Source organism: Macaca mulatta, chromosome 2 (genome assembly GCF_049350105.2).
Source record: "Macaca mulatta isolate MMU2019108-1 chromosome 2, T2T-MMU8v2.0, whole genome shotgun sequence".
NCBI lineage: Eukaryota > Metazoa > Chordata > Mammalia > Primates > Cercopithecidae > Macaca > Macaca mulatta.
Genome location: NC_133407.1, coordinates 32115975 through 32129186, shown reverse-complemented (window position 1 = coordinate 32129186; position 13212 = coordinate 32115975). Strand labels below are relative to the sequence as shown.

General features: G+C 44.9%; 1 protein-coding gene across 7 annotated transcripts in view; it reads right to left on the bottom strand.

Annotated features, from left to right (window-relative positions):
* Positions 1-13212, bottom strand: part of RFTN1 (raftlin, lipid raft linker 1) — a 203300-nt gene that overhangs the window by 57712 nt on the left and 132376 nt on the right. For all 7 annotated transcript variants that reach the window (XM_028843652.2, XM_028843654.2, XM_028843653.2 and 4 more), the window contains exon 5: positions 3430-3814. In XM_028843652.2, the coding sequence (XP_028699485.1) occupies positions 3430-3814 (385 nt within the window). The remainder of the gene's footprint in view (positions 1-3429; positions 3815-13212) is intronic.

Below are 13212 nucleotides of genomic sequence, written 5' to 3'. Positions count from 1 at the left end.
ATCAGGACACAGAAGGCAGGGGCTGATGACCACGGGTGGGAGCTCAATAGCTGTTTGTTAATGGACTGAGTAAAAGGCCAGAGAGATGGTGGCAGGTGTCAGATCTGGGAGGGGGCCGCATCATGGGGTCCAACTATCCCGAGGGAGTGGGGAGGGAAGGAGCCCTTACATCAGGAAAGCCCAACCCCCAGGTTTTGGCCATTCACAATGAGCTGGCAGCCAGGGAGGGCTACTGAATAAAATCCTCTCAGTCAGAAATGTGATTGGCATCACAGGCTGGGGTTTCTGGCTGACATTTCTAAGCATTTTAAGTGAGGAGGTGCAGGGTAGGAAGAGCAGTGCTTGGAAGACTTATTATTTTGGTGACAGTGAGAATGATTAGAATTTTCGTGAACCTGTCTAGCCTCCTGGTTTCTCTGATGGAAGTTGTGGCAACGTTTGATGCTGAGGCTGTCCCTGCACAGGCTCAGGTGATCATGGCACAGCATGGACCTTCAACCAAAAGGAAATTCCCCTAGACCAGGAAACAAAAGTCAGCAAGCAGGTAGAGGAACACACGGCACGCGGCGGGCCTCCCCCAGAACCTGCAGGGGCAAGGAGGCGTGACGGCTGCGCAGAGCCCGCAGAGATGGGGAGACACGACCTGCCCCTGCTTCCGCACAGAGAATCCACTGGAAAGTCCTGTCTGAGCAGGCACTGCCTAGATTCCTCTCCCCAAGGCCTCCTCTAAAGGAAATAAATTAACTGAGGAGACGGAGGGAAGAGGAGGGAGACTCCCTCTGGATTTTTTTTAATTGTCTTGCTGTGATTGCCTATTTAAGCCCACCTGGCAGAAGAGGAGTAAAAACACTTCAGCGTCCTTAGGGGGCCCGGAGAGAAGGCAAGCTGGGAGCTGAGCGGGCAGTGGGGAGGGCGCCTGGGGGCACTGTGTGTGCCTGTGGGGGAGTGATGGGGAGTGGACTTCCCGGGAGAGAGATGAGGAGAGAGGCCGGGGGTCAGGTGAGGGTCACAACCAGTGGGGACAGGGTCCCTGGACGTCCAGCCTTCAGGGAGGCCAAATGCTCAAGCTGTGATGAAGAAATTTAACTGTATGGGGGTATAAAAGGTGACACTCCCTATCTGTAAAATAGACATAGTAATAGCATCTTCTGCCATAAAGCTTTTGTGAGGAGTAACTGAGATAACACGAGGACGACACAGAAGAGTGCACGTGGAGGGTGACTGCTATCGTGACCAGTGAAAGGCTTATATGTGAAATGATCCCTGTATGAAAAACCCAAAGGCTCATTTATTCCACCAAAGGAGGAGAAAGGGATACAGTGAGCTGCCTGAATTTCAGAGATTTGCAGCCGGAGCAGAGATAAAGGGACTGCTCTATGTGTAGAGACAGGCAGTGTCTACCTGCCTAGGGAGACTGGGCTCGAAGGAGGCTTTAATCCCTTTTCCCAGCCTACCCCTGCAGAGCTGAAATTCTCATCCACTGGTGGGCTGAACACCTCCGGAAACACACGCATTCACCCCTTCCTCCCCAGCAGGGTCTGTTTCTCCAGGAGAGAACAGGGACTTGGGTGATGGGATAGGAGCCAAAATGCTTTGGGTGTCAATTTTTCTGTGTGTTCAGCCATCAGGCGAGATTCTGGGTGAGGGAGGTGAGTGGCCACAGGGTAGCAGGAAGGTCCTGGGCACCTGGGGAGGTTCCAGTGAATAATCCTCTCACAGAAGCCAGGAAGTCTGGAAGGAGTCTCGGAGGAAGGTGGGCTCTGGAACACAGGAAGGATCTGAAAACTCCTGAGGAAACCTCAGTAGTAAATGCCTCCTTTCTCAAAGCCAAGATTCCATGAGAGGTAGAGGTCAAGCGTCAGGACTACGAGCCTGTACCCCAATAATGGCAGCTCATACTCATGAGTCAAACAGTGCTGAGTGCTTTAAATGTACATCTTTAACCTTTCCATGAGAAACTATCGTTCTATCCCTATTTCACAGAGTGAGAAACTGAGGCACGGAAGGCAGGCTAGAATGTAAACAGATGCTAGATTCTTGAGCACCATGCTCCCCACCTCTTCATCACTCCTGCCCTTTCTCCTGGGGGCCTCTGCCTGGCCTGACCCTCGCCCTCCCACAGTCCTGGACTTAGAGAAGGACTCCAATGAGGTCCATCTTCCCACCCAGGATTCAGAGCACACACATCCAGCCCAACCTCCATGAGAAGATGGAGGTTTCTGGACTAAGACCTGGGTGTTCATGAGGAGGACACATGAGTAGCTGTACGTTCAGCTACTCCATGAGGGCAGCAGGCATCTGCCTCAAACAGCGAAAAATCACACAAATAAAGGGCTCTACTTCAGTGCGTAGTAAGAAGGCTCGATGCCTTGATTAAATAGTCTTACTATATCACAGCACTGAGGCAGCTCCAATAGCTCCCTCTAAGTCAACTTTGCTAATAAGCCCCTGGGATTAACCACCCCATAATTTTCTTCTCAAGAAGTTCTGATGTAACAAAATAAATTGTTTCTCCTTGTTTTCCCTTCTCAAAGCATCACCTGTTCATTATCACTTGTAAGAGGCTAATTTCAAGAATTAGTAAATAAATGATAATAACAATATTAACCAGGGAGATCAGCCAGAAAGGCCTAAACAGAAAGCCCTCCTAAGCCCTGGGGGTCTTCTGTCAGTCTTCATACTTGTTCGCCTTCCAAAGGCTAGAAAGGGGCCACATGGCTCATGCAAGTACCTTGCTCTCAGGAAATGACTGGATGCTAGATTTCCTGGAGAAAGGGGGGAAGTATGGATGGTCGATTTCTGAAAGAAAGTAGAGAAAAAGGAAATACAGAGAAACGGAGGGAAACTTTGCTCCCTGTAAATCTTGTTAAGGGCCTCAGTAAATCTTGTTAGTCTATCACACAGGAAAGGCCGCGCAGAGAGGTGTGAAGGGATGGTGGGTAAATCCACCTGGATTCACAGGCCCGAACTGCCTATTTCCAGACTGGGCAACAGATTTCCTCTCTAAACCCCAGTTTTCTCAGCTGTAAAATGTCTTGCTTTAGGCAGGTATTTTAACAAGTGGTGTGTAGGTTTTCATTGGTGCCTGGCAGGCTGACACTTCCTGTGTGAAAGCTGGATAATTCAAGGGCAATTTCGAGAGCACAGGAGATAAAAGAACTCAGAGTCTAGAATCCACTTCAAACGCGACATTTTGGAGCAAACTGTAAGTCAATTTCATGTGGTTCTGTACTCCCCAGAAGTCACAACTTCAGTAAGTAAACAGTCAGGTGGCACAGATAACTGCTTGATAAAGTTTCTCCTGTTTGATGGACTGCTGTCTCTACACTCTAATTCCATTCCTTTTTCTCTGAGATACCATGGGGGATTAATGAAAAGCTGTTAACTGCTCTTTAAGTGGGTCAAAACTCCCAGTGCTGACATACTTACTCCCTGAGAGTGGCTCTTCATGCACCTCCAAGGGGTCGCTCTCCAGTCCATCCAGTGTCTTGCTCACCCCCCGTGGTGAAAGTTCTCCACCATCTCCCTCTCCGGAGGGTGAGCTGGGCTGCTCGGCGATGGGCACCTCCCCTCTGGGGCCTGAGCTGGGCTCTGGGCTTTGGTTTCCCCCAGCCAGAGCACCGCACATGTCCCCAGTCCCCGGCTTCTCATTCTCCAGTGACGCGTGATCCCCACGTGCGATTTTTGCATCTCTGGCATCCTCGGTGCTGTTGGCAGTAGACACTGGAGCGCTGCTGCCTGCTGAATTCACAGGGGAATGGTACTGAGGTATAACACCAACGAATTTCAGGCCCTGGCTTGCAGCCTCCTGGATCTGTGAGGCAAACAAAAGGAAGGGAACCAAGTGAATGGAATGGTCTATCAAAGGGACATGTGCAGCGTGCAAAGCGCCTCCCCGAGGCCTGCGAGGCTATTTCAGGGGCACAGGAAGATTTCCAAGCTGGCAGAAGCCCCATGTCCTCAGGAGCACCTGCCCCCACACCCTAGTCTGAAGACGGTTTTTTTGTTTGTTTGTTTAACTATGTTGTCTGATAGATAGATAAAGCATTTGGCTTTGAAGGGTTGAAATCACCACTTTGAAACACTGCATTCATCCTTATTAACATTTTTTAAAGAGACTGGAAAAAGTTCTAAACAAAGAGTTTGAAAGAGGAAGTTCGTTTTGTTAAGAGTTTGGGTTTTTTTTTGTTACTTTTTTTCGGATGAATCACTGACTTCCTGCTCATCAGACTACTGTATAACTACAGCTTGTCTATATAACCATATGCAAACAACAGATGGCATTTTATGGCCCAAAGAGCTTCCTTTTTGGACAATAGTTTTGGCAGAGAAGGGCAGAGGTGGGAAAATCACCCCTGTGCCAAGGCTGTGGGCACAACCTCCCTGAGATGTACCATCTGATGGGCACCTTGCTCCCTGGTGCTCTCAGGCCTAGGGAAGGTCAACGGAGCCCACAGATCATGCCCAGCCTACAGCCACAGACTGACTCTTGGCTCTCCAAGTCCTGGTCCACACCATCCAGCAGCGAGGTGATGGTTCCTTCTCACTCCCTGTACCAACGGGATGGGGGATGAACACCGACCTGGAGTACCGAGGTACTTGAACTCTCCCTTTCCCTAAAACATAGCCCAAGGCAACTGGATTGAGTATAAGTCATAAGTTTGAAAGAAAAATGGAAAATAATAACCTAATAAAATAAAGCAAGAGCCAGCCAAAGCCAGAAGGTAGACTTTAGGGGACTTTCCAGGCAAGGATGCATAAGTCATTTTACAAATAAATAAGGCGGTGCAGACCTCAGCGCTGTCTAAGTCTTAGTCACCAAGCCCTAAGCAGATGACCTCAGAAAATCTTGAGGCCTCTGCAGTGATAATCTGCCCTCATTTGAGAGTCAGTGTTGCCAGCATGGAGCTATTCTCTCTAAAGGAGAAGCAGCCCTGACAGCTGTCCTCGGAAGAACCACCCTGACATTCAATGGAAAGTCGTTTCTGTTCCACACTGCACAACCTGGAAAACTGCAGTTGCAAATGTGCAGTCCGGTCTTTCTTTAAATCCTAGCCTGTGCTAGACATAAAATAACAATAGTAGTAATTACTGTCTATGGTATAGACCTACTATGTCTAGACATTGAGCTAGGCATTTTACGTAAGTTAAAACAACAAACCGTTTCATCCTTCAATGACGCTGCCTGGTATCACCGTCTCCATTTCAGATGAGGACACTGGGGCCCAGAGACATTAAAGTCATAAAACAAGCAGTGAGTGCAAAGCCAGAGTACAAAACCAGGTCTGGACTGGGCCGAAGTTCATTCTTTTAATCACAACTCAGTGGACACACGTCAAGGCATCAACTACATACATGTCTGCAGGCATGTATGTGTCCACTCATATACTCAGAGTTGGCTCAATCCACTCTTCAAAAGTTAAAAAACAAAACACAAAAAAATCTTAAAGCCATCCATTCCATTCTGAAACTTTCTTTTTTCCCTCATTAATCTATGATATCCACCTATTTTAAAAATTATTCTATAAAGCTCCTAAAAGAAGGCACAGCAACACAAATTTTAAAAGAAAATAGCGGGGAAATAATTATACCAAAGAACTTTGGAGGCTGAGGAAAGCCACTGTATGCAAAGCATACTTCTGAGCTTTCTGGCAACATACGCCAAAAGAGAAAGGCAATGGGTTTTATGGCCCTCGAATGAAATGAGGAGACACCTGCACTAGCTTCTGCTACTACTCTCTTACTGCAGAGGAAACAGCTATGACTACTGAAGCATTTTAATAACTGCTTCCATGGAGGGCTCAACCATAGGCCAGTCTCAACCAGAGTCATGGAAATAGCATGAAGTTTAAAGGCTTTTGGAAAGGCCTGACGTGGAGCCCCAGATATGTGACTCACTGTCTTGGGGAACCAGAGTAGATTATATAAACTTTCTGTGCCTCAGTTTTCTCATGTATAAAATGAGTGAAAACACACATTTTTCAGTTGCACTGAAGCTTAGTTTAGACATTACATATGGCAAGTGCGCCAAAGGATGGCACACAAAGGCAGTATCTCTAACCTCTCTCCTTATCAGTCCTCAGCTTCTGCGGCCCTGCAGAGACCGCTGTCATCTAGAGTGAAAGGGCGAGGACTCCAGATACAGGACATCATCCCAGCTCTCCCCTTTCTCACTGGGACTGGAGGAATTGGAGAGGCTTGGACACAGACATCTGCCCTTCTCTCACAACAAACCAGACAACCATATTCCTTTGCCATATTGTACTGCAAATTTATCCTCTAGGCCAGGGGTTCTCAAAGTGTGGTCCCCAGACCAGAGCATCAGCATCCCCTGGAAACCCGTTGGAAATGCAAATTCTCAGGCCCCACCACAGACCTATTCAGTCAGAAACTCTGAGGGTGGTATCCAGCAATCTGTGTCTTAAGAAGTCCTCCAAGTGATTCCAGTGCAGCCTGATGTTTGAGAATCACTGCTCTAGAATACACATTTCATGAGGGCCGGGGTATTTTGCACTGCTGCATCCCCAGTAATAGAACGATGTCTGCCATATAGCAGGTCCTCAAGAAATATCTGTTGAATGAATGATTCTCTCTTGAAATGAGCTCCTGGAAGGTACGGATGGAGCCATTCATTTTCCAGCTATAGAATTCAAGAAATATTTATTAAGCCCCTACACTGGCCCAGACCAATATGGTGCTTAGGTACCAGGAATGTAAAATAGGATCCCCAATCCTCAAGAAGATTTGGCCAATTATTGTGAACAGACTTTAAAAATAATTACAATATCATAGAACAATTAATGCTTATAATGACTTGTAAAAAGTCAAGATTCTAAACTTCATAGACTTTATTATGACAACTATGTAATACACATACATAAACTGTGCATAAAAACAGTCATCAAAATGAAAACAGCACTGTATTTGGGGAGTGGGGCTATGAGTAATTTTTTTTCTATTACTGTGTAATTTTCAAATTTACCTAAGGGGCATGAATGTTACTTTTAGAATTGAAAAAGTAAATACTGTAAAAATTCCTCATGGAGGATAATATAGTAATGGATGTGAAGATGTAGAAGTGACAGTGACAATGGTGATTATTTCTGCCTGAAGGGGAGGTTGAGAAAAGTCTCTCAGAGTGGATCAGCGATGTAACAAATGACATGTTGTAACACAAAAGGAAGAGTAAGAAATGTGGCAGAACTGGAGCATGTATGCCTCACCTTAAAGTATTCAAATCCAATTTTTTTTCCAAAATGCCATGCTAGACAAAACCTATTTGGGATCTACTCTGCCGAAGGCTTTGAAGGATGAATAAGAGTTCACCAGATATGTAAAGGGAAAGGAGAGGGCAATCCATGTAAAGGCAAGGAAGGCTCATGATGGGCAAAAGCTTGACAGTATGCAACACCCTGGTGTGCTGAGGAAATTTCTAGAAATATTTCTGGAACATGACATGAGAAATCAAGAGGAGCCCCAGAAATGAGGCTTGACTAGACATAACAAGAACTGGATCACATATGGCCTTGGATCCATGCCCACAAAGGCTCTGAGTTCACCCTGCAGGCCAGCATATCCGACTCTCCCCCGCCCAGTCATAACCTCAAGAGCAGAGGAGAGTGGGAGTCTGAGGAAAACTGCAAGATTTCTTTGAATGCTCATCTTTTACCTTCAACTTCAGTGCAAATTTTGTATCTTATACCATAGTTCTGCCTAGGATCCAAACTTTAAAAACATCAAAGTTAAATGCTGCCTTTATCCTATGTGTTCCAGGGAAATTCACACCCCCAAGAAGAGGAAGCATATTTGTAGCTCTGCTTATGTCTTTTGAATAGATTCCTGGAAGTAGAATTAATGACTGAAGGGATATTAACTTTTCAAAGGCTTGGTAGAGGCTGCCAAATTGTTTACCAGGAAGGGTGAGCAGTCCTTTTTAACCAGACGACCACATTTGGATTTTATGAAGATCAGTATTTGGCTAGACCTAGGGGCCCCGACTCTTATGGTTCTGTCTTACCCTAGTATAGACACTTTCCTCTTTTTCAGAAAGTCATTTGACTGTGTACTTATGGCTAAATTAAATCCTGCTTCTCATTCTTGCATGAGTAACCTTCACTGAGCCAGTCTCACGTTCATCATGGTGGTGGGCATGCGATGTATTCTTCAGGGTTCATCCCCGGCTACCAGCTCTCCTCCACTCTACACTCCCCTTGGTGACTTCCTCCACTCACATGGGTTTAGCTACAAATCAGATGTTCATTATTCCTAAGTGTGAACCCCTAGCCCTGGCTTTCCTTGGAAGATCAGACCTACATAGCAGACAATCACAGCTGACGGGTCCACTGTCGATCTGGTCTCTCCAGCTGGAATCACAGTATCTTCTTCCCTGTTTCTAATCCAGTGTATCTGTTCACCACACCCTACCACAGTTGTCCTCCAATGTTTCTGGAATTACTTCCTCTTCTCCATAAAGTGACCTTCCAAGGTCCTCATGAGCATGGAACCAAATCAACATGGAAGAAGAGATCATGAGGAGCCAGGTCACCTCAGCCACAGAGCTCCCCACAGACTCCCACGCATGCCCACAACATCTCTAACAACAGCGATTACAGGAAACAGCAACTATTAACATTGCACAACTCTTCTACAGAGAACTTTCACATGTATTCCCTTAGGCCTCAAAATCATACCTTACAGAAGAGGAAACTGCTTAAGACATTCTGTGACTGGTCAAACCTCACAGAGCTACCCAAAGCCATGCCTGGCTTTCACTCAGAGTATCCTAAGCCCAACCTGATACCACTTCAATGATACATGTCAGCCTCTCACGTAGGACCTGGAATGATACCATTCTTCCCACTTCACATAATCTGACCTGTGCCAAGATGCCCAGGTGGATGCCTGTTTAAACTGAAATACACCCTCACCCACCTTCTTCTCATTTCTGCTCCCTGTAAGAACCCACCTGCCCCAAATACTTAGAGGAGTAACAATTTCTGGTTTAGGCACTGAAAATTAAACATGGCTGTTCTGATGAATCCACAGCTTCACTCAGTTGCTCTATAATGAGTAAGGACAAGGTCCACTGTAACTGTAATCAGGAATCATGATGTGAAAAATATTTCTTTTAAAAAGATTTAGTTATATAAAAAGTCACAACTCATTGTAAAAAAAAAATCTTTGGTTATATATTTGAGGAATCGTTTTTATTAAAAATAACAATATGACATTAGATTTCTAGGATGCATTGTCTGTTTCTACGTCCAAAATGAATACCGTGTTGCTAAGGATGAGTGCGATATGCTCTACGTGCATGCGGATATACATATTTGTGCTTTAGAGTACGTGTGTCAATTGGGGTGAGAAATCAGAAAGAAGTGAGACACAGGTTGGATTTAGTAAAAATGAAGGCTATATGGAACATAGGAAAAGGAAGAGAAAAGCCTCCTGCCCACAGGTCAGTAGGGATTGGAGTGCCCACAGCCTGTAGTAGAGAGCGTGGGGAAAGAGAAACTTCCAAGACTGTTTTGTCTGACTCTAAAGAGGATGGTGTCACAGTTAGTTTTGCGTCCACTTGACTGAACTATGGTGACCAGTTGTTTGGTAAAACACTAGTCTAGATGTTGCTGTAAAGGTATTTTTTAAATGTGTGATGAACATTTACAATCAGTTGACTTTGGGTAAAGTGGATTCCTCCATTATTTGGTGGGTCTCATCCAATCAGGTGAAGGCTTTAAGAGCAAAGACTGAGATTTCCCAAAGGAAAAAAATTCTGCCTCTGGACTGCAACACAGAAATTCTCCCTGGGTTTTCCCCCTTCAAACTCAAGACTGCAACACCAGTCCTTACCTGAATGTCCCGTCTGCCGGACTGCCCTGCAGATGTCAGACTTCTTGGCCCCCACAATCACATGAGCCAGTTCCTTAAAATAATCAGTTTTTTCTCTCCCCACCAGGAGGTAGGGGGAAATAAGATAGCATAGGGCAAGTTGATGGAGATCTCTAAATCTAAACCTGACTAGGCATGAAATAAAAGATGGGTACAGGCTCCCAAATGACAGCGAGCCCCAAAAAGAAACAAGACAACTAGGACTTCATCTGGTATTGATTCCAGGTCCTACATGAGAGGCTGAAGTGTGGTAGGGAGGCTTTCAGCCATCACTGTTAGCCCAGGTAAAGGAAATCTCCCCCACTGTGTTTTGAGGAGAACTGCTACACACCAGGTAAGGGAGGTTATATCTATAACTGATGGATTTATTTTCTACAAGTTATATAATAAACTTAATGAAATGCCTGTAACTAATGAGCTGATTAATGCTGGGAATCAGAAACTTACTGCTAAAAAAAAGAGAGAGCTGTGTTGTCCAATATGGTAGCCACTAGCCACATGTGGCTATTTAAATTTAAATTAATTCAAACAAAATAAAATTTAAATATTCCTCTCCTTAGTCACATGAGTCACACTTCAAGCGCCCACCAGCCACTTGTGGCTAGTGATGACCCCATGGACAGTGCAGGTATAGAACATATCCATCATCATAGAAAGTTCTATTGGGTAGCTCTGCTATAGAGCATAGTAAATCACATAAAATACTGAATAATAGAGTTTTTGACAGTGATTTCTGAGGCATATAAGATGGAGTAAATCCTAGACTCACATCCATATACTTATATATCCTAGATCAGACTACTGCCTACTCCGGCCCTCCCTCACAACTCACACGCCACTGATCCGTGACAATATACACAGCACACGCAGGGAGCCCACAGCAGAAGCATGCCCTAGATGTCAAGAACAGGCACAAAAATGCCATCCTGGGTTGCAGTTACACGTGAGTCTTTACAGTGAATATTTTATCAGACACACACAACCCTTCCCATCTTGTCACCTACACTCTTGTACAACTTTCTGAAAAGGGAGGCTTAAAAATAACACGGGTTTGAGCTCACATCTGAAGCTGCCTTTAGTTTTGACATGTTAACACTTAGCTGCAGAGATGGGAAGCTTTGCCAGGCACTGCTGGATGTTTAGCTCCGTTTTGGGGCCACAAGGAAAGATCATGTAAACTTTCTGCTGTTGTGGTTTTCTCTTTTAGCGACTAAGAGGTCTTAGAATCCGCCCTTGGACAAAGGGTTTGAAGACTTAAAAGCTTTGGACCTGGCTCTGCTACTCAGTAGTTATATTATTGGTCAAATCAGTTGATTTATTTTAGCTTCAGTTTCTTCATCTATAAAATGGAGATACTAATATTCATTTATTCATTCCATAACTACTTACTGAATACCAATTGTATGCTGGGCACTAGGTTCTGGGCAAACAGCAGTGAGTTAAACAGGCACTATGCCTCTTGAATTTAATATTAAACAGGCACTATTCCCTCTTGAATTTAATGTGTGTTGGTCTTACTCAAGGGGTAACTGAGGGACTCTGAAGAGTTTTATTCCATCCTTCTTGAACTGTTTGTACTCAAGTTTGAGGAACCACAGCTTGTCCTCAGATCCCTGGCAGGGCTGAGTTGAGGAGAAGAGGTATCCATTTATTCTCCTCTGCTACTAGGGGTGACTAGAGGGAAGCTTGAGAAATACCGTAAGAACTCAGCAAACTGTAATCTCCTGAAAAAACAAAAATAAAGAGGTGAAACACAGCCTTCTAGTAGAAGCAGAGAACAGATTCATCCTTTGGTAGCTCAGTTCAGGACAGGGATTTCTGATCAAAGGATCATTTGCCTACATTATCTGTGTTAATGGACTCAGTTCTTTCACTGAGACTTTGCCTATATCACCATTCATGGCAAATGAAGTGCATGGGAATTAGGGATTGGTAGGACTGAGAGGTGTCAGTAAAGCCCCTTCCCCCACAGATCTTCAGATGGCTTTTAGTGCTCCCTGAAACCCAATCCACCAGGAGGCTCCAATCCAGTGTCAAAACTCTAAATCACAGATACAGATGGGAAGTGAACAAGGAAGGTCCTGCCTGTGAGGAACAACTCAATGGTCTCTCCAAGAACAGTTAAGTGGTCAGCACAGTGGGGCCAGAGCTGGACTTAAGAAGACCTGGAACCAGTGTCTCAGCACTGTCAGCACACTTGCTCCAAGTTTCATTCCTACTTTTATCTATTGGCATCATTCTTCTTTCTTATCTAGGACTAATTTTTTCTATGTAGCAGAAAATATGTCCATTGCCACCTTCTGAGTTTTCCTGCTAACAGCTTAATCACTGGAGGTAGAATGTCTAAACTTCCTGGTTGCTCAAAGCAAAAGATCCCAGGGAAGGGCTCTGATTGGCCCAGCTTAGGTCAGATGTCCACTTCTGGGCCAACTGACTTTGACCAGGGTACACGGTGGCTCCCTTGGAAACCATCTAATTGGACTGCAGAACAAAGAAGCTCTCAAAAGAAGAATTTCAGGGCAGACAAAATAAATATTTAAATATCTATCTCATATATATATATCACCTGGTATGAAATAAAATGTGAAATTTGCTCATGACTCACACATACTAAAATGAAGAAGAGCATATAAGGCAACTGATATTTATGCCAGACAAAACTATGTAAGTAAGTCCACATCTGTTTTAGTCAAAATGTTTTAGTCAAAATTTCGGTGTCAGTGCTCTAGGTTATTTGTATGCATAGACACAGCATTCTTCTACTTTACAGAGGATATCTTTGCATATCTCCTTCCGGTCTGCTCAACATTGTTTACTAAGAACTCTTTTTTGAATCACCAAGCCAACCCCAGCCATTCCACTGCACAGAGTAGTTTGTCATAGTAGATGCATGCCCTGACCAGGAGGGCACAGTCAAAGAGTCAACATGCTGGAGTAGTCAGGAATCACCTCTGGCAGATTTTCCTTGGCCCAGAACATCCCAGTCTCCCTCAGTGTATGCCCATCAGCAGAATTCAACATACGTGTGGTTGTCTGCACTCAGAACAGGATTCTGGAGCAAAGACGACCTTGGCCCATGAGAACTGTCATTATCCAAGTAGGACCACTAAGGAAAAGAACTGGCAGGAGAGTCTGCTGCCCCCCTCCAAGGCTGCAAGACCCCCAGGCTTCCATTAAATACTGCTGCACACCCACAAGGAAACTGATAAATCAAACCTCAAAACATCATGTTAGCAAAGCATTTAAAGAGACTTTCGTCATAGTCCCGTGGGAGTCAAAGAATGCATGCCAGCCTTCCCAGTCTGTTAGTTCTGTGGCTGCCAA